General features: G+C 44.4%; 1 protein-coding gene across 5 annotated transcripts in view; it reads left to right on the top strand.

Annotated features, from left to right (window-relative positions):
• Positions 1-17,089, top strand: part of LOC147230168 (sickle tail protein homolog) — a 35,511-nt gene extending 18,422 nt beyond the window's left edge. The window contains exons 13-24 of one of the 5 annotated variants that reach the window (XM_086153409.1): positions 1-119; positions 622-769; positions 846-1,095; positions 1,683-1,790; positions 2,255-2,471; positions 3,586-3,636; positions 7,275-7,452; positions 7,590-7,671; positions 7,815-7,991; positions 12,316-12,413; positions 14,687-14,812; positions 16,181-17,089. In XM_086153409.1, the coding sequence (XP_086009535.1) occupies positions 1-119; positions 622-769; positions 846-1,095; positions 1,683-1,790; positions 2,255-2,471; positions 3,586-3,636; positions 7,275-7,452; positions 7,590-7,671; positions 7,815-7,991; positions 12,316-12,413; positions 14,687-14,812; positions 16,181-16,385 (1,759 nt within the window). In that variant the 3' untranslated portion in view covers positions 16,386-17,089. Of the gene's footprint in view, positions 120-621; positions 770-845; positions 1,096-1,682; positions 1,791-2,254; positions 2,472-3,585; positions 3,637-7,274; positions 7,453-7,589; positions 7,672-7,814; positions 7,992-12,315; positions 13,966-14,528; positions 14,813-16,180 lie in introns of those variants that run through there. The other 4 variants (XM_086153408.1, XM_086153407.1, XM_086153410.1 and 1 more) reach the window with 4 other exon arrangements.
• The last annotated feature ends 8,328 nt before the right edge of the window (positions 17,090-25,417 follow it).

The following is a 25,417-nucleotide window of genomic DNA, read 5'->3' as shown; positions in this document are numbered from 1 at the left end:
TGACCTGGAGGGCTATGTGAACCACCTGCAGACCAACCTTGGCTCCACCTGCCTGAAGGATGTGGAAGAGGGGGCTGTCACCCTGCGGCGGGTCGGGGAGGCACTTGCCATCCTCAAAGGTCAGATCTTAGAGCACATGTTTCATTAGTACTCAGTCCAGGGGGCAGAGCGAGTGAAGATCTCATGACGTCCATGAACCCATTGAGGAAGTAGATGATGTCCTACTGTTCATTTGAAACCAATAGAAAAGTGACTTTCAGGTTGGGCTTGGTTCTCCTCAGTCAACGGAGAATCGGCGCGCATGCTAGGAAGGCGGAACAAGGACACAGAAGATCCTGCTGATTCCTCTGTTCTCTTCCTTCTTAAGGATCATGAAAACATGTAGAACCAGGGGTGTACACAGAGACATGAAGGCACTCTCGTAGAATTGTGAATTCGGAGGAAAAAATTGTGTCCAAAGTTGCTAATGCTAATTAGCTTACCTGCCTTTATTGACCAGGTTACTCTAATGTTCTCGTCAAGGCTGATTGCTCTCCACCTGACAATGTGTCTTTAGAACTTTAGAACCCTGGAATCCCCCAGGGAGGCTCAGATGTTGTTGTCCTGACCGTCCATCCTCAGGTGAGTTCCCAGAGCTTCAGGTGAAGATGCGCTCAGTTCTGCGCCTGGAGGTAGAGGCAGTTCGCTTCCTGAAGGAGGAGCCCCACAAGATGGACTCCATGCTGAAGCGGGTGAAGGCCCTGACGGAGGCCCTGGGGTCCCTGCGCAGGTGGGTTCCAGGGAACCCCCAGGGAACATCTCCAGCTCGCAGAACCCGGCGGGAACCTTATTGTCCTGCTCTGCAGGTGTGTATCCGAGTCCCCGGCCAAGGTCCCGGAGGGGGACCAGGACCCCCTGCCATCCCAGAGCTCCCCTAGACCCCGGCCGCGCCCCTCGGTCCGAAGCCCAGTGTGCGAGGTTAGCACAGCCGACTCTGCCTCCCCTGCCATCGCCCGCAGAATGAAGCCCATAGCTGGGATGGTCCCGCCCCAGATCCACCACCCCAGCTGCCCCCTTACACCCACCCGGGGGCCGGACTCGCCCACAGTAGCAAAGGTACTCCGCCTACTTCTTCCTTTCCTGTCAAGGGACTTGTGACAGCCCCACTCTGCCAGGCTTGTCCTCATCCTAGTCCTTTTCCTAGTCTTGGATCTTGTCCTAATTCTGATTCTAGTCCTGAACCACTGATTTTAGGGTGATTTCTTCTAGCTTCTGCTTGCACCTGGTCCCAGCACCACCTCGGGGGTCTAGCCAGGCCTAGTAGATCTGATCTGATCCCTTATGATCCCTGACCGGATGGGTCTGGTCTGATCAGGCTTCAGATCGGATAATTTCTTCTGAGCTCCTCTACCTCTAACGAGGGTTTATCATTTATTGGAGTTGAAGACTTGAGGCAGCATTTCGTTTCTGCCCCTTGATGGCACAAACCTAACGCTACATCAGGATTCAGCTGGTATTCAACCCCAGTCCAGAAGGACGCTTGTTCAAAACCTTCCAACTGTCTCTTTCGAAAGAAAGTTCAGATCCATTCTCATTCAGTTTAATGCAAGCAGATCAGATGAATCCATAGGACGTACCAAAATATAAGCCTCAAACTCCATCTGAGCTGAGCCTTCAGACCCCATTGTGTCCTTCTGGTGCAGGTGAGTCCTCGCAGCAGAGCAGGAAGCCCCGCCCTACAGAGGAGACGTGTTCCTCCGATACCTCAGACCAACCTGCCCGTGCTGGTGCTAGAGACTGGCCCCGTCCCCGTAAGCCCTCCACACACACCTTCACATAGAACATGGGGGGAAAGAACGTCCAGGTCTCAGGTGTGTCTCACCTGCAGCAGAAGACACGGTTATTAGTTTATGATCAACACCTGACAACCAACCTGTCACAAAGACATGGATACTGCTAAAGGCTAATGCTAACTCTTCTGGTTCAAACTTGCTATTCTCACTGTCTTGCCCTGGGAACTTCTAGTGAAGGTCCACAGGTTCTCCTCAGATGGGGGTAGAAACTGTGGGTGCTGCAGGGCAACCAGCCCGGTGTGTTCACGTCACCTTGGTGAATTTGGATAGGTGACCAAACATGCTACCCGCTAACAGGAGCTTCACGACAGGAGGAACGTTAAGTTCTGATACCAGTAGATCACTGATCTATCGTGGTCATTGACAGTGGGCCTGATGATTGATTGGTCCTCTTAACTGGTTGGACGATGTTCCATCCACAGAGTGCTGAGAGAGGGCCTCCAGAGGGGGAACAGAAGAACCAGCCCAGCTGCTCCAGCACTGACCTGGACCAGGTTCTCCAGGATGCCCAGGCCAGCCTGATGAAGTCCATCTCTGACCTGGTGGTGACGGACTCTCAACCCAGTTTTGCTCCAGGGCAGATAAAGGCCTCCGCCCCTAAGTCAGAGGCCCCCATGGACCTGGACCAGAACCTGCAAGGTGAACCTCTTGTAACATACATCTGGAAGGGTTCTCTACACTTAAAGGGAGGTAGAGATTTCCTAGCCCTGGTTCAGGTCCAGGTGGGGATAGAACTGGTGGTACAACACATGAAAGTTACCTATGAAGAACTCCAGCAGAACCATGACAGAACCATGACAAATGGGGGAAGGGGGGGGTGCACAGTAACGTCCTTCCAGCAAGAGGTTCCAATACCGACAGTAAGACGGCCACTAATAGAAGTGCGTAAGGGACACACCTAGGATTTTGGAACATCCTAAGACCGGGGTGCCCACACTTTTTCGCTTCGTGAGCTACTTTTAAAATGACCATTCAAATGGACAGATCAAATGGAAATGATTTAACGCCACTAAGAATGCTGAATATATTTTTATATATATCTACTTGACACAATAAATGTTTGTGGATCTTGCATAACTGCATGAACCCTTATGGCCCATTACAACAGAGTACTTTTTTTGGTAAATACCTTATTCTTATGATTTGAATGGAGTCAGCAGCATAGTTGAAGTTAGCTGTGAGAAAAATGACTGCTGTCCTGACAGCTGGGATTTTAGTTCCTTCACCTTTCTCCTTCTCAGCTCACTTTTCAGAGGGACGTCAGTGCTGTAGTTTTTATGAACGGTCTGAAAATGCCGCTCCACAAATGCCTCCCTTTTTCAGTATAACAATGGCAGACTGTCATTTTCAAAGTGTGTTTGCCTCATCTGCCATAGTAAAAAAGAAGTCCACCTCCCATTCCGAAGTGATACGCTTTAGTCTTTTAACTTGGTCCAGCTCCCTCACTCATTTTTAAACCCATAAGTTCAGAAGACATAAAGACTCGCTAGCTTGCTAGAACGCACCATTATGTGCACATGCGCACTGACACCTTTGTCAGCAAAGGTCAGAGTGAACAGACCGACCGTAAGTCAAGTGACAAATTTCATAGTGAGGATGATATGCTGACGACTACGTTTTAATGGCATGGGATCTACCCATACTACCTTTGCGATCGACCGATAGATCGCAATCGACGTAAAGGGTAACTGTGAAAATAATGGTGGTTCTGGTTCTGCTGTGTGTGAGGAAGAACCTGTGCTCCTCCCTGCAGCCTGCTTGTCCAGACCTGATGACCCTGGAGACCAGGTGGACTCCAGCCCAGGTGGGTATTTGTCCAGACCCAGGTGATGACATCACTTCCTTCTCTGCAGGAAGGCACTATGAGAGAGCAGGAGAAGAAACCAGACCTTTGACAGTCCAAACCTTCATAGGCCCATGAAGAGTTATACATAGAATATATCTATAAACATGTAACATATACAGAAATATATACAAATGGAACATATAAATACTATATATACACTTATTACATTTTCATGCAAATAGAACAATGACATATTACACATAGTACATCTTCTCCTTTCGGCTGTTCCCATCAGGGGTCGTCACAGCAAATCAACTTTCTCAATCTAACCCTAATCACTGTATCCTCCTCTCTCACACCAACTACCTTCATATCCTCTCACTATGTCCATAAATCTTCTCTTTGGTGTTCCTGGAGACCTCCTGCCTGGCAGCTCTTATTCCAGCATCTGTCTACCAAAATATTCACTAGCCCTCCTCTGTACATGACTGAACCATCTCAGTCTGGCTTCTCTCCAAAACATCTAACATGTGCTGTTCCTCTGATAGACTCATTCCTGATCCTATCCATCCTGGTCACTCCAAAAGAGAACCTAAACATCTTCATCTCTGCGACCATCACACTTTGATTCCATTCTTCAGGCATCTTCTCACTCTAAGATCCTGTTGAATAATCGAGTCAGAAACTCCACCGCTGCCTCTGATAGACACTTCCACAGGTATATCATCAAGACCAACTGCCTTTCCATTCTTCATCCTCTTCAATGCCTTTCTCACTTAATTTTTACTAATCTCTGCTACTTTGTGGTCTACAATAGTCACCTCATCTACCCATGCCTCTTTCATTTTCCACATTCATCAGCTCTTCAAGGTACGCTTTCTATCATCCCATCACTCTTCTAGCATCTGTCAATACATGTCCCTCTCTATCCTTAATCACCTGGACCTGTACATCCTTTCCATCTTTATTTCTGTTTCACCAACCTGTATAGATCATTCTCTCCCTCATTACTGTTCAACCAAGCATACAGGTTATCGTACGCCCTTTGTTTTGCCTTTGCTACCTCTATCTTTACCTTACACTGTATCTCAATGTACTCCTGTCTGTTCTCTTCAGTCCTCTCATCTTTGCTAACGGCTTTGTCTGTAAATACCCCTGCACTTCCTCATTCCACCACCAAGTCTCCTAATCTACTTTCCTTCCCAATGACACACCAAGCACTCTCCTACCTGTCTCCCTGATAACACTAGCCGTTGTTGTCCAAACATCTGGAAGCTCTCCCTGACCACCCAGAGCCTTTGTCAACTCCTCCCTGAAAAACATACAACACTCCTCCCTTTTCAGCTTCCACCACTTTGTCCTCTGATCTGACATTGTCCCCTTGATCTTCCTTGTCACCAGAGTCATTCTACAAACCAGCATGCTATGCTGTCTGGCTATACTCTACTACAACTACTTTGCTCTTACTATTTCTTTCAGATTACCTCGTGTATATACAAGATGTAGTCTACTTGCGTGCTCCTACCTCCGCTCTTATAAGTTACCTTATGTACCCGTTTTTTCTGGAAAAAAGTGTTCACAACAGCCATTTCCATCCTTTCTGCAAAATCTACCACCATCTGTCCCTCTGCATTCCTATCCTGTATTCCAAACTGCTCATCACTTCTTCATCCCCTCTATTGCCTTCACCAACATGTCCATTGAAGTCTGCACCAATTACTACTCTCTCATCTCTGGAGGTATTTTGCATGCACTTCATCAAACTCGTTCCAGAACTCCTCCTCAAATACACATCCCACCTGCGGGGCATAGCCACTAACAAGTTTGAGCATCACACCTTCAATTTCCAGTTTCAGACTCATAAGTCTATCTGACATTCTTTTCACCTCAAGGACATTCCTAACAAACTCCTCCTCCAAGATAACTCCTACTCTATTTTCTTTTCGTCAGTACCATGACAGTACAACTTAAAGCCTGCTCCAAATATTCTCAATATTCAAAGTCCCCACTCTCCGTCCCAAACTCCTGCCTTTCCTCTTCTCTCTCTGCTTCCGAATACGCCTTTGTCCTCTCCTTCTTTGACCAACAGTGGCCCAGTTTCCATTGGTTCCCTGTAGGTCATTGGTACCATTGCCCTCCGGCCGGATGCCCTTCCTGACACAACCCTCTCTATTTATCTGGACTTGGGACCGGCTCAGGGAGACACTGGCCCATGCCCCCCGAGGCTGGCTCGGGGAGACATCGGCCAGTGCCACCCTGAGGCTGCATTTAACATATTTGTGAAAAAATACATATTGTGTGTACCGGTATCCCCATGGAGGACCGACCGGACGCTGACTGAACCCATGGGTCAGCCTTAAATACTCTCAGGAATGATTAGTGGGATTGTTCCCTGGTGAGGCGTGGTCACCAGGTGAGGAGGATGATTGCCGTGATTGCTGTGCAGCTTGCCCGGGCCCGATGAGTCGTGACAATACCATACACAGACTGAACATTAACATATTCCACACAAACATTGTACAAATAAAATTTCCATATAGATAAATTTATACATGTTACATACAACATGAATATGTCATAGATATGCATATAACAAATACAACATATATTTCTAACATATGAAGTATATATTCCTCTAACATATAGATATTACACTTCTTCTTTCAGCTTTTCCCTTCAGGGGTCGCCACAGCGAATCAACTTTCTCCATCTAACCCTATTCTCTGTATCCTCCTCTCTCACACCAACCTTCATATCCTCTCTCACTACATCCATAAATCTTCTCTTTGGTCTTCCTCGAGACCTCTTGCCTGGCAGCTCCAATTCCAGCATCCGTCTACCAATTTATTCTCTATCCGTTCTCTGTACATGACCGAACCATCTCAGTCTGGCTTCTCTGACCTTCTCCACAAAACATCTAACATGTGCTGTTTCTCTGATAGACTCATTCCTGATCCTATCCATCCTCATCACTCCCAAAGAGAACCTCAACATCTTCATCTCTGCAACCTCAAGTTCTGCCTGCTGTCTTTTGGTCATTGTAACAGTTTCTAGTCCATACATCATCGCTGATGTCACCACTGTCTTGTACACCTTTCCTTTTATTCTGGCTGAAAGTCTTCAATCACATAGTACCCCTGACACTTTTCTCCACCCATTCCAACCTGCTTGGACCCGTCTCTTCACCTCTTTTCCACACTCTCCGTTGCTCTGGACTGTTGACCCCAAGTACCTGAAATCCTCCAGCTTCTTGATCTCCACTCCCTGTAGCCTCACTGTTCCATCCGAGTTCTTCTCATTCACACACATATATTCTGTCTTGCTACGACTAATTTTCATTCCTCTTATTCTGTCAAGCTACGACTAACTTTCATTCCTCTTATTCCGTCTTGCTACGACTAACTTTCATTCCTCTACATATAGATATTACATATAGATATTGTTATCAGCTAAGAAGTTAATGCCTTCTTAACTGCCTTCGAGAGATCTTTCCTAAATGCTAAAAGCAGCTTCAGAGGCCTGATGATTGACTCTTTTTTTCTAAATGTGATTAATGAACTGTTCATTAACAATGTACTCAAATAATTAATTACATTAATCATTCACTTCGATCAGTGGTAATAAATTTGGAGGAATTACCCTCTGGTGTTTTTCAGCTGCAGCAGTCTCTGTAGAGCCTCCCCCCTCTGCTACCCCCTCTGCTGCCCCCTCTGCTTCCCCCTCATTGTCGCGGAGCCGGCCTCCGGTGGAGAAGCCCCGCCGCTCCAGTCTGGCATGGGAACTGAAGCAGAGCCCTGACAGGGTTGAGATGCCCCCCCCTAGCCCTCCCAAGAGGTGAACATGCACACACAAAGACACACACACACACACACACACACACACACACACACACACACACACACACACACACACACACACACACACACTCCATATTACAGTTCTGACGAGTGTCCTGTTCCTGCCCTCCCCAGGCTCTCCTCCTGCCCAGGTGGGGCCATGACTAGGACCATGGAGGTTGTCTACACCGCCCGGGGGGAGGCAGTGGCAGCGCAGGTGTGTTTGTGTGTGTGTGTGTGGGTACATGTCACTGTGCCTTCGCATGTGTATGTGTGTGTGTGTGTGTGTGTGTGTGTGTGTGTGTGTGTGTGTGCATGTGTGCGTGCTGACTGAGTGTGTTGTTCTACTGTCTGCTGCAGGACTGTGTTGAGAAGGAGCTCCCTGTGACGCCCCAGCCTAACAACCCACAGCAGCCCCTGGAGGTCAAACCCAAACCCCAGGTATGCCGCATAGCGCCCCCTGCTGGATTGACCCCTGCCATGCCCTCGGCAAGACGGGAGAAAGAGGAAGAGGACACATTCATGAAGGAACTGCAGGTACCTTTGACCTTGGTTCCTGTTGTCTCCAGGTAGAGGTCATGTAACCAGGTAAGGCCATCCTGACCTGTCCGTTTTTGTGGCTCCAGCCACGGGACCGGACTTTGTTGTCCCGGTGTGTTCAGATTATCATTCAGGGAAAAACGTCACAACGGCCAGGAACTAATCAAGCAAGAATGGTTTATTCAAAGTCAGGAAAATACACTTACGAGATATCCCGGGCCAGAATGAATGTCACCCCGCGAGGATCGTTTGGCTCCTCTAGACACCCGCTGAGATGCGTCCAGTCGAATGTGTAGATGAAGAAGTTCTGGCCCCGATCCAAAGGATCAGGCTCATTTGATACCTTTTGGCCAAAAAGGTCGGAGGAAGTCCTGACAATGACTTTCCCGACCCCCCCCGGTTTTACGCTCTCCAGGAGTGCGGGCATCTGGGGTGCGGGGCCTCGTAAAACTGAACTTCGATCAAAGCTGTTGGTCGGAGGAAGTCCTGACAAACTTCTCCTGACCCCTGGTTTTACGCTTTCTAGGAGTGCGGCCATCTGGGGTGCGGGCCTCGTAAACTGCGCCTCGATCAAAGCCGCTGATCCCTGGATCCCTGACCCCTGGTTTACGCTCTCTTGGAATATGAGCACCTGGGTTGTGTAAAATCGTGCTTTGATCGAAGTCGTGGTTTGGAAGAAGTCCTGATAACTTCCTCTGACCCCCTGGCTCTAGTCGATTATCCCGGGGGGTGTCATTGGAACAGCAGGGTAGCGCATTCCTTCTCCTTACATGATGGGGTCTCGCAGTCACATTTTACAGTCTTTGCAATTGATAGTGGAATAATGGTGTGAGGTTGGAGACTCTATAATTTGACGTAGGAGATTTTGCAAGTCCCTCTCTTGACGTGAGCATCCTCACGTCACACAAGGACTACAGTCAAAATAAGTAAATACAATGAATGTATGCAAACACAATGTATTATAACGGAATAGTCCAACAACCTCGAATTACCTCTAGGACTGTTGTGTCACAGACCCCTTACTGTGTTGTTCCATGCTATTACCTCATTATTACCACGTTATTACATCCTAAGTCCCCTGGCATGAACCGCCGCTTCCATGACCTTTGACCTCCACTGCCCATCCTCTGCCTCCCTCTTGCCCAGATGTTTCAGAAATGCTTAGTGAAGGCGTTAGGATGCAGAAGATGCTCTGAAATTCAGGGTCTAAATCTTGACTCAAAAGTAATGAGGACAAATAGACCTAATACATTTGGAGAAGCTCTTCATTAGTGAGGAACCCATGGAACCCATAGGACCTTAGACAGTGATGGATCACACACACACTCTCTCTCTCACACACACACACACACACACGCACATACACACACTGTGTGATTGGTCAGTTCAGGTCCCACCTTATCTTCATCAAGTGACCTTCAGGATAGCAGCCACGTATCCTGTGAGGCAAGAAGAACCTTGAAGGTTCCTCAAAAATCTGCATGGATGGTCTGGGTTGAAGCTTCAGCCACTTTTCAATGCCAAATCTCATGATGGTTTGTGTTTGCAGGTGACCTGTCTAATTCCTGGACTAACCCAAAACACCTGCTGCCTTGTTGCCCATGCAGTGCAGCTTCCAAGAGTGCTAGTTAGCTAACTGAGTGTCATCCAGTGTGGACCTGGATTGTCATACCTTCATCCACCCCCTGCTGCTCCTCTTTTGTCCTCTCATCTTCCTCAGACTCTCCAGCTGAGGTGTTCGAGACTCATGCTGAGTGTTGAAGGCAAACTGGAGAGCTGAGCTCTGAGCATGTGCAGGAGCCAGGAGTCATGATGCTAATGCTAATGATGATGCTAACAGAATAGCAGATGTCACCTGATGGAGGACGTCTTCATCGTGATGTTGACTGAAAATTACTTCAAGCATGAAGACAATTCCATCTGACAACCAAATCCTGGATTCTGAGCAGAACAACTATCCTCCTCCATATTCTTCTGACTCTAGTCATTGCCTACAATCTCACAGAGCACAGTGTGACGCTAACAGGAGCTGTATGCTGTAAATGTTAGCATGTGGATGACAGCTTGATTAGCGTTGCCACAGTACCCTGGTTCCAGAGGCCTTGTTCAGGAACCCTGGTGGTGAAGCATCATCTGGTGGGTTTGTTGGAGCAGTTCTAGCTTTTAATTCGCACAGATTTTGAATGTTGGCCCCTTTCTACATTAGTATATCGTTAACCTAGCGACTGTAGAACAACACAGTCTCCTGCCTGTTTACTGTAGCTTCTGAAATCCAGTCCATGGTGGACCTATGAACCTGGTCCTCTCAGTCATGGTTCCTGTTGTTATTTGAATCAACGAGCCTCCATCAATTCTACACTGCTGGGTTTGTTGGAGAGCCTACTCTGATATCAGGGAACCTGAACCTGATGGAGGGCCGCATGGATCAGCTCAGACCTGGATCAGAGGGCCTAAAAGCAGCAGACTAAGATAAGACCTTCCAGGTTGAAGGTCAAGAATTCACATGATCCTTTGATGATGCCATTTTTGGTGACCATGGCAACACAAACTGTGGGACAGTCAGAAATATCCATGTCAGAAGGGGACTTTTGGTCCAGATTCCAGGATGAAGCTAGAATGGACCTGAGTTTCTTCTCAGCTGTCCAAGCCCAGGGAGTGTGCTTCTCTTTGGCTTCTTGTCTTCTGGAATCCTGTCTGCTCACACGTTTCTTCCTCTGTTGGAGATAGCCCACCTCTTTCTTGTCTGCTGGTGCCGGGAATTATCTCGGACCTGCAGCAGCTCTGAGGTGTCCAGGTAAGGAGGGTTGTCTCAGGTCAAACGTCCTCAGCTGAGGACCGAAGGTCCCAGTCATACATCAACCCTGGCAGGAACCTGCCTCTCATCTCATCTCATCTCATCTCATCTCATCTCATCTCATCTCATCTCATCTCATCTCATCTCATCTCATCTCATCTTCTGAGTTCTGTGTGCTGCAGAACATGATTCTGCCATCAGTTCTGTTTTCAGAACCTTATTCATGTGATTAACAGGTCACCACACAGCTGAACAGCGTTACATGTAGACCAGTGGTGTTCACACTTTTTCAACATGCAAGCTTATAAAATGATCAAGTCAAAATGATCTACCTACAACAAAAATGCAAAACATTCTTTTTACAAAACAATGTATGTTGATTTACCACATAACTGCATGAGCCAATATTGCACAACACAAAATAATAATGTAGATTTTTTGTCATTACCCAAGTTCACTCTGATGACTTGCACAGAACTGAATCAGCCAGGGATGCATAGTCCGGACAGTAGGCACTTACAGCCAGCCTTATTGACAATGATGTGACTCACCCGGAATGATGCTTCGCAGCTTTCACTTTTGAAGTATGTTGCGTGAAAAGTGACTGCTGTCCGGACAACTAGGATTTTAGTTCCTTCACCTTTCTCTTTCTCAGCTTGCTTTTTGGCGGGAGTTCCGTGTTGTATTTTCCATGAACAGTCTGAAAATGGTGCTCCACATTACTCTTCTTTGGTATTGCGATGTTAGACTGCCAGATGAGGCTGGCAGAAAGTGAAAAGTTTTTGTCTTCTTACTTGGTCCAGATCCCCCACTCATTTTATACCCTTTCTTTAATTTAAGAGAAAAAAACAGGGGTTTAAAATTGGAGGTAACTTGCTGACTAGCTTGTTAGTTTTGCTGCACTTTCACGCAGTTGTTTGTGCATGTGACCTCTGACCTTAGTGTCAGAAAAAATCAGATGTCATCTGACTTGCTGCCCTGTCAATCAAGTGACGAGATGGATGATAGGCTGTCATCTATTTTTTTAATGTCACGCGATCTACCAGTCTTACCTTTGCGATTGACTGGTAGATTGTGATTGACATATTGAGCACTCCTGATATAGACCATTCAGAATCAAGGCAGTGCTGAACCCAGATAGGATGGAGCAAAGGTCTAAGTATCAGGAAGTAGACCCATCTCGGCAAGATGGCACTGACGGAGACAACAGGTCTGCTGAGGTCCCTTAGAACCTGAGGGAAGAAAAACATCTTACTGTCCTGTTGTTGTTTGGATGCAACTTGGTGTGCTGCCATGGTGACATGTGAAGTCAAAAGGTAAATTCACCTTCCAGATCGAGCGTTGAAGAAGGAGCTCTAACCTGTTAGTTTTTGCAGTATTTTGGTCCACAGTTGCGTTTTGAAGGTGTTGGTGAACAAACCCTAACTACAGTTCTACTGGCCTCCTCTGGTGACCTCTGTGTTGTGAACATGATCAATGATGTCTTTCAAGTGGTTGAGTTCTTGGTCTCACCTTCTCTACCTCTAGGTGACTACACTGCCTTCAGACCAGGAATTTTTTCCAGGAAAAAGTGATCAGTCGGGTGGAGAGACATCTCCACCATTTAGGATCACATCTGGCCTCAGGTGGGCGCCACAATCACAAGCTACTGATGCACCTTTGATGGCTGTTGGATCTGAAGGGGGCGGTAAATCTGAGAATGCCTGGGTGGTTTCTGACGAGCAGGAAAAGGGAGTTCAGAAACAAGAGTTGAACTCTCCACCACCTGAGAAGAAATCTCAACGTTTCCACCCTCATGACAGTACGGTTCCACCTCAGGAAGAGACAATGATGCTGAAGCAACTGAAGATCACTGAAGAACCTCTGAGACCCCTCTTAGAAGAAACCCTGACTGTTTGCACTGCCCATTCTGACAAGAGAAGCAGAGAACAAGCAGATTCTCTGACCCTTGCCGAGACCACATTTACAACTATTGTTACTCTTCAGACAGAAGACCTTCAGGCAGCAGAACCTGAAGGAACAAATGACAAGCCCATCAACGAGGTGCCTGCTGGAACCCAGAGCACAGATATGGATTCAAGAACATCAGACACCCCCACCATCCCATTCACCTTCCAGAGTGGTAAGAAGAAGATCCAGGAGCAGATCTCCAAGGTCAAAGCAACATTCATTGAAGACTGTAGCTTGAGCCCAGAGATCGAGGACAGTAAGGGATCTCCACCTCTTCCTCTTCCTCCTCCTCTGGCTGCCAAGGTGGCCTTTCAGATCTTGAAGAGCAAGGACACACAGACCAGAAAAGAGGACGGAACCTGTCAACCCAGGCATCTCACCCAGGAAAACTCAGGTTTCCAGAGTGCCAGCAATGACCAAGACCAAACACCAATCTTCATCGTTTTGAATGAGCCCGAGGACGCTCAATCCAACTACAAGCGCCTTTCCACCATCTTTGAGTGTGAGGAGGACATGGAGGTTCTTCTCCCTCCAGAGAGCGTTTTGGAAGAAGAAGGGGCCGAGCTTAGAGAGAAAGAGGAAGAAGAGACAAGTGGGAGGAACCACAGAGAAATGAGGGGAAATGTTCTTCATCAGCAGCCTCAGGAAGCTCCATCAGATAACGGCTCTGTTCCTCAACTCAAAGCCCCGGTTGGTCCAGACCCTTCCAGAAAGATGGAGGCTAAACGGAAATTCAAGTTCAAATTCCCTAGAAACAAGCTGGTGGCACTGACAGAGGCCATCCGGTCTGGAACCAGCAGGACAGCAAAGAAGACTCTCAACTTCATGGTTTATGAAGAAGAGGAAGCATTGGACAGCAGGTCCAAGGTAGAGCTGTCGAAGAAGACCAAGGAACCCAAGACCTTCGAGATCAGGACAAAAAAGCTATTAGGGCTGGACAAAACAGAAGTAATGTGTTCTCCCACCAAGTCTTTGGAGGATCCCTGCAGGAGCACTCAGGACTGCAAAGACCTTCAGGAAGAATCCTTCAGACAGGTGGAGAGTGTTCCCTCCCCATCCTCCCCCTCCTCAGTCACTTGGCATCTTCATAGGTCTCCCTCTGGAGACCAGGACCGGAGCCCCCCGAAGAGGCCGGCCTCCCAGGGCCTGAAGGGCCCCAAGCCCCCGCAGAGCAAAAGGGCCAAAGCCCAGTCCCCATCAGTGACTCTGAAATCACCAAAGAAACAGGTTTGATGTTCCTGCATGGCCGGTTCTTTCAGTGGTGCTGGGTTCTCCGCTTTTACTCTCTTGCAGTGAGGAGTTCCCCTCCCTGCACCTCACCTGAAACCTCCCTGAACCTTCAGCTGCCTTCAGTAGCCTGAGTAGACTTGGCATCTTGTCCTTTAGCCCAAGAGTCCCATCATATTAACCTCCTGCTACTTCCTGTTCAGGGGTTTTGCAGATCATCCATCATGATCACTAACTCAGTTGTTAGGTTTGTAGTTTGTACCAGCATTGGTCTGACGAGATGGTTCTGGGTAACGAAGCGTCCGTCATCGTCAGGTCCAGAAGAAGCAGCAGATGGTCGAGAGCTCGGTGAGCTTAATCTGGTCTCTGTCCAAAAAGTTGGTGTTTGATCTCCAAGGATCAAAAATCAGATCCACCTGATCTCGCCATTCTCCTTTCTAGATATTTGGACAACCCAATGTCCTGTGGGCTCTGTTCAAAGGTTGGTTGTGGAGGAATGGATTCTAGCAGTTTATTTTTAAATGTGTTTCTTGCTCCTTTTCCCTCCCATCTCTGCTCCTCAGGAGGTTTTCCACCAAGTGCCCCCTGCAGTTGATTCATTTTCTCTTTGTGCTCTGGTATCTCAGACCGTCTCCATCAGACATTTATATAGATGTTGTCAAAGCTCCTTTTCAAACTCTGTCCACCTCTCTGCTGTTTCGTCTCCCTCCATCATCTCCAGACCTCGAGCTGCAGCTCCACCTCCTCTACACTTCGATCTCAAACCAGGTCTCAACACTCTGCTTCCCCTGCTGGACCTTCAGAGCCAACCCCCCCTGGCCAGCAGCTGGCACCTCAGCCCAGCCAGGTAACCCCCCCCCATTAGCATGTCTGAGCTAGCAGCATCCTAAGCTAATGCCTGTCTAAGCCCTGTTGTCCTGGAGAGGAAGAACCTTAGCACAACATCTCCATTCAAACTGTAGCTGTTGGAGTTTCCTTCAACAAACAAGTTGGTGAGTGTAGACGAACTGCGGATGTTCTGATGTTCTGTCTGATAATCGCTGAGTTTTAGAACCTTTGACCTCTAATGTTTTTTCTAAGCTATGAATACTCCCCTCAACCTCCTCTTTGCCCAACCCCTCTCTGAAGATACATCCCTTGATTGTTTCTTGCTGATTGTTCAGGAGCCCACGGCGAGGATCCCCTTCAAAGGTGTATTTTCACCATGCATGCTTGTTTCCGTCCAGAAGTGAGCAGTAGATGTTCAATCTGATGGAACATGGGCTCTCATTGAAGTGATTGGGCCTACGAACCTGCTCTGAGGAGGTGCCTTTACCTCTGACTGCTCAGTAATGAGCACCCGCATACACCTCCTAGCTCTCAATCATCACGTTTCTCACCCAGCCGAGTATCCAACTATCTTCTGCTGCTTGTCCTGCACTCAGGGTTGTGGGGGATGCTGGAGCCTATCCCGTCCATCATTGGGCAAGAGGTGGGGTACACCCTGGACTGGCCGCCAGTCAGTGACAGGGCCCTGTATATAGACAGATAACCATTCACTCACTCATTCGGGACAGTTTTCCCATTTTTTTCCAGTTAATGTGCTGCATGTCTTTGGACTGTGGGAGTAAACTGGAGAACCTGGTGAAAAACCCATGCAGATACTGAGAAAATGTGCAAACACCTCACAGAAAGATCCCCCTGATGGAATCCAAACAGGGCTGAGTATTGACATCTTAGAATTAGCATCTGAATGTACAAAAACAAATAACAAAGGTCTGAACCTGGTTCCACAGTGAATTGAACATCTCACGTTCTCCAGAAAAACACATGGCGGTGGAAGACGCAGCCTGTTGCAGCAGCTCACCTGCTGCTGTAACACGCGCATTTAGGGATCAATAAAAGTATCATTCACCATTCATTCACACACATTGTTGACCTCCCCTGGTGTGTGTCCACAAGAACCTATTTGTCACTGCTCAGATTCTGCAGACATCTTCACCTCCTCCTCTCTCTCCTCTGTTCCGCATCAGTCCTCGATGCCATCTCTGATCCTGCATGGTCTCCTCCCCTCTTCTAGCTCTGCCCCCTCACCCTCCCAAGCTAGCAGAGGCTCTGCCCATCACAGGAGCACATGCCAGCAGCTTCACACCACCTTACAGCACAACTAGGACTCTTTATCTTCATTGTCCTCCTTGCCCTTCTCTCCTCTCTCATCTCCACCCTTGGGGTCAAGGTATGAAGAGCTTCCAAACGATCAGCCCCACAGTGGAGGTCCCAGTGGGAGAGGGCTGTGGCAGCTCCATCCTGGAGAAGCTCTATCTTGGAGCATCTCCACTGTGAAGCGCCACCTTGGAACAGGTCCACCCTGGAGAAGTTCACCTTGGAGCAGCTCTACCTTGGAGAAGCGCCGCCTGGGTCGTCAAACTGTAATTCAATGAGATTTAATGAGGATTGGTTTCATATCTGTCACACCATCAGTGTTTTATTGACACTCAGACCATCATCACTGGGGTCCAGACCCGTGGAGGCTGCTCAGCAGTCATCGCTATGGTGACCCTGTGTAGGAGCACGTGTCAGACAGGTCCTCGTAGTATACTTGTCTTCAGATAATAGTAGTAATCGAATTGTGTGTTGAAGTACTGTGCCGCCAGCAGTGACTCAGCTAGACCATCTGATATTCTGATCCTGTTCTGCCCCCTGCCCCTGACTTACACTGTGCCACTGACTTGGAGGGGGGCTGTATAAATGAGGGGGGCTCCATAGAACCCCATGCCCCCCTACCCCCATGTAAGAACTAATCTACTTTGTAGCAGTATGAAGTGTTCACTCTGTTTATATTTGTATAGAAATTATCATGTATATGTATCAGTATTTATATATATCATTATCATTTCTCACTTTTTCCCCCCAGAAAGGAAAAATATCCCAGACGCTTGTACCTGCATGAAAGTACTTGCTCAAATAGTTCTGCAGTATTTCCTGTGTACAGGTGCTGGGCTGTGTACTGGTCTTGCATCTGATCCCAGATTAGAACCTCAGTTTTGTGATTCTGTTCAAATGTGTGGGGTTGAATGTGGGCTGGGGGGGGGGGGGGGGGTTGTAGACAGAATCTATAATTTTCAATAAAGACATGAAAACTTCCACTATCTCTATGCCTCACTGCTCTCACAGTATATATACCTTGTGTGTGTGTGCGTGTGGAAAAGAGGTGAAGAGACGGGTCCAAGCAGTTTGGAATGGGTGGAGAAAAGGGTCAGGGGTACTATGTGATAGAAAATTATCGGCCAGAATGAAAGGAAAGGTGTACAAGACAGTGGTGAGACCAGCGATGCTGTATGGCCTAGAAACTGTTACAATGACCAAAAGACAGCATGCAGAATTTGAGGTTGCAGAGATGAAGATGTTGAGGTTCTCTATGGGAGTGACCAGGATGGATAGGATCAGGAATGAGTCTATCGGAGGAACAGCACATGTTAGATGTTTTGGGGAGAAGGTCAGAGAAGCCAGACTGAGATGGTTCGGTACAGAGGACGGATAGAGAATAAATTGGTAAACGGATGCTGGAATCGGAGCTGCCAAGCAAGAGGTCTCGAGCCAAAGAGAAGATTTATGGATGTAGTGAGAGAGGATATGAAGGTAGTTGGTGTGAGAGAGGAGGATACGGAGGTGTGCGTGCAGGTTGCAGGTTGCAGGTTGCAGGTTGCAGGTTGCAGGTTGCAGGTTGCAGGTTGCAGGTTGCAGGTTGCAGGTTGCAGGTTGCAGGTTGCAGGTTGCAGGTTGCAGGTTGCAGGTTGCAGGTTGCAGGTTGCAGGTTGCAGGTTGCAGGTTGTTCAAGCATTTAAAACAAGACCGGACACCGACTGAAACCATGGGTCAGCCTTAAATACTCTCAGGCTGATAAGCTAATTCCCCTCAGGTGCGGCGTGGCCTCCAGGTGTGAAGGATCACCGCAGTGATCACTGTGCCGCTGGTCCAGGGACCCGTGGAATCGTGACAGTATGTTTGTTTGCAGTTGTGTGTAGTCGCATACTTTTTTGATGGATGTATGTATTTATATATATGGCGATATGAACATATGTATCTGTATGTGCATTTTTGGGTGCATGTGTGCATGTGTGTTGTATATTATATTTATATATGTATGTATAAATGTAATTATTTATATATGTATGTTTCTGACATTTGCTATTTGAATATATACAATATGTATGTACTGTATGAATACTGAATGAATGCAGTAAACCCTCGCTATAACGCGGTTCACCTTTTTTGGCTTCACTGTTTCGCAGATTTTTTTAGTTCAGTTTTTTTAATGCTTCTAGTACAGTATGTTGTGTTCTGCATCCTAATTGGCTACAGGACGGTAGTAAAGGACCGTACACAAGTGTCAACAATCTCTGTGCCTTGTCTTTGTCCAGCTTACCACGTTTACGTTTGCAAATTTTCTCTTTGACAAAACCTGCAATGTCGACAAAAGGTTCTGCGTTGCCATGTTGTCAGGTGCCTTTGACCTGGCAATGTGCCAAAAAGGAAGATGTTAACTATCGCAGAAAAAGTTAAACTTCTGGGCATGCTGAATGAAGGTAGAAGCTATGTGTCTGTAGGGCGCCATTACAGAATGAATGAGTCTCCGGTTCACTACATAAAGAAGGAGGAAAATAACATGAGCACGATAGCTTTAATAAGTTTTAACAAGGACGCAAAAAGTTGCCTTGGCAAAAATGTTTAAGCGGCCCAACATGGAGGCAGTTCAGCTGGCAGTTAAGAATAAGGTAATTTATAACTCCCTTGATAATAGCTTCTTATGATAATAACTGTTCTCCCCTGTGTTGGAGGGGCTGTGGCATAACGGGGGACTTTTCCCACATTTTTTGGGACTGCCCTAAACTGATGAAATTCTGGGAAGAGGTAAAAAAAAAAATAATAAGCGAGATTTTAAAAATAAAACAGACCAATTGATCCACAGCAATTCATTATGGGTACAGCATCAACAAGAGATTTAAGGAAAAAACAGGTGTTTTCGCTTAGAGTTCTTCTATTAATTGCACATAAAATGATCACAGTAAACTGGCTCAAACCCCATCTACCTACCCTGGACCAGTGGCGTCAGAGGCTTAAGGATGTAAACTGCATGGAACGCATAACAGCAAACTTACGACTTCAGACAGACCTATATCTTGACAAATGGGCACCCATTAAAAAATATTTGGAGAGTTGAAAATATTATCTCTATTTGACTGAGTTGGATGTTTTTTTTTTGTTTGTTTTTGTGTTTTATTTTATTTATTTATTTTATTTTATTTTTTTCATTTTATTTTTCCCGCACTAGTGAGGAAATAAGTGACCTATAAAGAATCTAGTATAATGTGTATCTTGTTATGAGGTTTTGTAAGAATGTGTGTGACTTTGTTAAGGAACCTGTTCTAATAAATGTTCAAAAAAAAAAAAGGACGCAAAAAGGGTCTGCTCTAGCTTTCTGGATTAATAACTGCAGGAAAAAGAACATTATGTTAGATACCAACGCTATCAGCACTAATTCTAAAAAACTTTATGAAACCCTTGCTGACAATGATGACATTTATGACAGCAAAGAGGAGGAGGAGTCAGGGGGAAGAGGCAAATTGAGAGGGACTGTGAAAAATGCGTGAGTCACAATGTGTCCAACCTCGTAATGACTATTACAATTATTATTTTACTCTACAGTATTTTCTATTTATAGAAAATATCAAAGTTATTTGTAAGAAAACATAAATATATATCAGTGGTGGGCCGGTGGAGGCCTTCTCTGCTGGCCTAAAAAAATATCTGAATCACAAACGGTAATTATATTTTGTCCATGAATACTTATAAATAAATAAATAATTCCAAAAATAATATAATAATTTATTCTATAAATAATTCCAAATGGTCTGTTCACTTCCTTTCATATTAACCAATCACATTTCAGCCATAATCTGTTGCCAGGCAGGGTCAAAGTAGAAAAGGCTGCACAATCAGTTCTGCAAGCCATTTACCCAAATAATATGTGTTGATGACGTTGTTGCTTCAACCAATCAGAATTTGAGTTGGCGACATCAAAGCCTTCTAGCAGGCTACAGCAACGTCAGCTTATTCACACCCTCTGATTGCATATAGTCAGAGATTGGACAAGTGTATCAGAAGAAGCGTACTAACCAGTTGCAAACAGAAATATAGTTGTGCTTGTTTGATATTAGTATTGTCAACCCACAATGGCTGCAACAGGAGAAGAAACGTATTTAGTTGCTAATATATTGTTAAAGCTGTTTTCTAGATGGAGTCCTGAAGAAAAGCTGGACATAGTAAAGAAAGGTTGGGTAACTCCTAGGCTAGCAAACTTGTCACAACCAGGAAAAGGGTTTGTCCGACATTTTCAGGCCACAAACTCTGACCGGTACCCCTGGCCCACAGGCTCCGAGGTGCACTGCAAATTGTATTGCTGCGAATGCTTGGAGCTGAAGTGCACGGATAATCTGTACAACAAAATAAATGAAGTCTTTTCGAGGAAAGAAAGGAGGATGGATTTTGTCTACAAATGATCAGAATTTTGGTGAACAAAATGCTGCTATTTTTCTTAATAATACTAAAAGTATACAAGGTTATTATTGATGTTTTTATGTGTTGGAGCTGTTTGCTATAAAGGCGTTTATAGTGGCTTCTGTCCGTTTTTGTGGCTCCCGCCACAGGACCAGACTTTGTCTCGGTGTGTTCAGATTTCATTCAAGGAGAAACGTCATAATGGTCAGGAACTGATCAAGCAAGAATGGTTTATTCAAAGTCAGGAAATACACTTACTAGATATCCCGGGCCAGAGATATCCCGGGATACAATGAATGTCACCCCAAGAGGATCGTTCACCCTCTCTGGACATCAGCTGAGATTCGCCCGGCGGATGTGCAGGTGAGGAGGTTCTGGCCCCGAGCCGAGGAGGCACGGTCATTTTATACCATCGCCTCAACGGTCGGGTTTTTTCCTAATAAGGACTTGTTTTACATACTTTTGGAATTTGGGCACTTGGGGTGCCGGGCCGCGCCCCGGACAAAGCCAAGGGGTGCACAATAAATTACGCGCGGGAGATGTCAGTGGAAAAGTACAGAGTTGGGCATTCCTTTGTCGTCACATGATGTGCACCCATGGGCAAATTTTAACACTACGCGAGTTATCTATCTGCGATGCACCTCTCTTTATACTGCATTTCTACATAATATATATTTGTTTTATAGCCATAAACTTTTTATTATGTACGCATGCACATGTGTGTATCTATGTATGTGGGTATATACACATATGTTAGGATGTATGTACGGGTGTATACGTGTGTTATACATAAAGTTGGACACGCCATGCATTTGTACAACAAGCTATGACAGCAGAGCCCCCTGGTGGCTATCTCCGAGGTCAAAATTTAGTCCTGGTGGTCAAAAAGTTCATACAATATATATGTATATATAATATATACAATATATGTCAAAATCACTCAAATTCAGCAACAATTTTAAAAGATATCGCAATATGGTCTAAAAGTGCATTTCTTACTGAGTTGAAGCGTTTATGGTAAGAATTGTAAGTAACTTGTGAAATCTTTCAACCTTTTGTCTGGTGCTGAAATATGTTGAATAGGACATTATTCTACAAAATATGTGTCAAATTCACTCCAGTCCAGCTGCATGATTACAAGATAAAGCCATGTGGTCAAAAAGTGGTTATCTGAACGATTTGAAGAGTTTATGGTACATATAGTAAATAACTTATGAATTCTTTCAAGCTTGTGTCTGGTGCTGAAATATGTTGAATGATTATACACAATATATGTCAAGATCACTCAAATCCAGGTGCAGGTTCATAAAATATAGCCATGTGGTCAAAAAGTGCTTATCTCACCGAGTTTAAGCGTTTTTGGTACAGATTGTAAATAACTATTGAATTCTTTCAAGTTTGTGTGTGGTGCGGAAATATGTTGAACAGGACATGATTTTTCACAACATATTTCAAAATCACTAATATCCAGCTGCAGGTTCAAAAGATATAGCCATGTGGTCAAAAAGTGCTTATCTAACCTAGTTGAAGCGTTTTTGTAACAAATTGTAGATAACTAATGAATTCTTTCAATCTTGATTCTTGTAATGAAATATGTTGAAAGGGACATAATTCTGCACAATGTAGGTCAAAATCACTCAAATCCAGGCATACATTCAATAGAAATAGCTGTATGGTTCTTAAAGTGCTTATCTCACCGAGTTAAAGTGGTTTTGGTACGAAACATAAAAAACGCATGAATTCTTTCAAGCTTGTGTCTGGTGCTGAAATATGTTGAATAGGACATGATTGCTCACATTATATGTCGAAATCACTAAAATCTAGCTGCAGGTCCAAAAGATATAGCCACGTGGTCAAAAAGCGCTTATCTCACTGAGTTGAAGCGTTTTTTTGTAACAAATTATTAATAACTAATTAAGTCTTTCAATCTTGATTCTCGTAATAAAATATGTTAAATAGGACATGATTCTACATATTATACGTCAAAATAACTGAAATCCAGCCATACATTCAATAGAAATAGCCGTATGGTCAAAAAGTGCTTATCTCACCGAGTTTAAGCGTTTTTGGCAAAAATTGTAAAAAACTAATGACTTCTTTTAATCTTGTGTCTATGGCGGAAGTATATTGAATGGGACATGATTCTGCACAATAAATGTCAAAATCACTCAAATCCAGCCATACATTCAAAAGAAGTAGTGCTTATCTTACACAGTTGAAGCGTTTCCTGTACAAATTGTAAATAACATATGAATTCTTTCAAGCTTGTGTTTGGTGCTGAAATATGTTGACAAGGACATTATTCTGCACATTATATGTCAAAATTACTCAAATCAAAATCACTAAGCCAGCTGCAGGCTCAAAAAATATAGCCATGGGGTCAAAAAGTGCTTATCTCACCAAGTTGAAGTGTTTACTGTACACATTGTAAATAACGTATGAATTCCTTCAGACTTGTATTTGGTGCTGAAATATGTTGACAAGGACATTATTCTGCACAATATATGTCAGAATTACTCAAATCCAGCCACTTGGTCGAAAGAAATAGCCATGTGGTCAAAAACTGCTTATCTCACCGAGTTGAGGCGTCTACTGTGTACAAATTGTAAATAACTTATGAATTTTCTCAAGCTTTTGTCTGGTGCTGAAATATGTTGAATCGGACATGACTCTGCACAATACATGTCAAAATCACTAAAATCCAGCCACTGGTTTAAAAGATATAGACACGTCGTCAAAGAGTGCTTATCTCACCGAGTTGAAGCTTTTACTGTACAAAGTGTAAATAACTAATTTGTTTTTTCAATCTTGATTCTCGTAATGAAATATGTTGAATAAGACATTATTCTGCGCAATGTATGCCAAAATCACTCAAATCCAGCAACAATTTTAAAAGATATAGCAATGTGGTCTAAAAGTGCATTTCTTACCTAGTTGAAGCGTTTATGGTAAGAATTATAAGTAACTTATGATATATTTCAAGCTTGTGTCCGGTGCTGAAATATGTTGAAAAGGACATTATTCATTATCCTCTTCCCTCAGCCGCAGGGAATCTTCAAATCTTTGTACTTAAGACCTTAGAACACTTGATAGCCTTAACCTTGACAATTATATTTTATTGTTTTTCTTATTCTTCCTACTTCCTACTATTATCTATTATTGTAATGTTTTTGCTTGGAACTCTGGCACAACAATTTCCTTCGAGATAAATAAAGTTGTTCTCATCTCATCTCATCTCATCTCATATCATCTCATCTCATCTCATCTCATTCTACACAATATATGTCAAATTCTCTCTAATCCAGCGGAATGATTAAAAGATAAAGTCATGTGGTCAAAAAGTGATTAATTCACCAAGTTGAATCGTTTTTGGTACAAAAGATAGATAACTAATGAATTCTTTCAAGCTGGTGTCTGGTGCTGAAATATGTTGAATAGGATTCTGCACAATATATGTCAAAATGATTAACATTTAGCCACAGGTTTGACAGATATGGCCATGTGGTCAAAAAGTGGTTATTTCACAGAATTGAACCAATTATATTAAAAATTATAAAAACTTATGATTTCCTTCAGGCTGGTGGTTGCTGCTGAAATATGTTGAACTGGATATGATTCTGCACAGTATATGTCAATGTCACTCAAATCCAGCCACAGGTCTTAAAGATATAGCCATGTGGTCAAAAAGTGCTTATCTAACCGAGTTGAAGCATTTAAGTTACAAATTGTAAAATACTAATAAATTCATCGAAGCTGGTGGGTGCTGCTGAAATATGTTGAACGGGACATGATTCTGTATAATATATGTAAAAATAACAAACATCCAGCCACAGGTTTGAAAGATATAGCCATGCGGTCAAAAAGTGCTTATCTCACCGAGTTGAAGCATTTAAGTTACAAATTGTAAAATACTAATAAATTCATCGAAGCTGGTGGGTGCTGTTGAAATATGTTGAATGGGAAATTATTCTGCAATATATATGTCCAAGTCACCCAAATTCAGCCACAGGTGTAAAAGATACGGCCATGTGGTCAAAAAGTGCTTATCTCCCTGAGTTGAAGCATTCATGATACAAATTGTAACAAACTTATTAATTCATTCAAGCTGGTGGTTGCTGCTGAAATATGTTGAACGGGACATGATTCTTCACAATACATGTCAGAGTCACTCAAATCCAGCCATAGGTTTAAAAGATATAGGCTTGTGATTAAAAAGTGCTTATCTTATCGAGTTGAAGTAATTATATTACAAAATATAAAAAAACTTGTGAATTCCTTCCTGCTGCTGAAACATGTTGAACTGGACATGATTCTGCACAATATATGTCAAAGTCACTCAAATCCAGCCAAAAGATTAAAAGATACAGCCATGTGATCAAAAAGTGCTTATCTCCCCAAGTGTAAGCATTTTAGTTACAAATTGTAAAATAATTATGAATTTGTTGAAGCTGGTGGTTGCCGCTGAAATAAGTTGAATGGGACATGATTCTGCACAATATATGTCAAAGTCACTCAAATTCAGCCACAGTTTTAAAAGATATAGCCATGTGGTCAAAAATTGCGTACTTCACCGAGTTGAAGCATTTTTTTTACAAATTGTAAAAAACTTTTGAATTCCTTCAACCTGGTGGTTGCTGCTTAAATATTTTGAAATGGACATGACTCTTGCCAGTTTACGTCAAAGTCACTGAAATCCAGCCACAGGTTTAACAGATATTGCGATGTCGTCAAAAAGTGGTTATCTCACAGAATTGAAGCAATTATATTAAAAATTATAAAAAACGTATGAATTCCTTCAGGCTGGTGGTTGCTGCTGAAATATGTTGAACGGGACATGATTCTGCACAATATATGTCAAAGTAACTCAAATCCAGCCACAGGTTCAAAAGATATGGCCATGTGGTCAAAAAGTGCT

The sequence above is a fragment of the Fistularia commersonii genome, chromosome 10 (genome assembly GCF_037954325.1).
Source record: "Fistularia commersonii isolate RoL2024-O1a breed Wild chromosome 10, RoL_Fcom_v1.0, whole genome shotgun sequence".
NCBI lineage: Eukaryota > Metazoa > Chordata > Actinopteri > Syngnathiformes > Fistulariidae > Fistularia > Fistularia commersonii.
The sequence above is the reverse complement of the archived record's forward strand: the minus strand, read 5'-3'. Positions and strand labels throughout refer to the sequence as shown.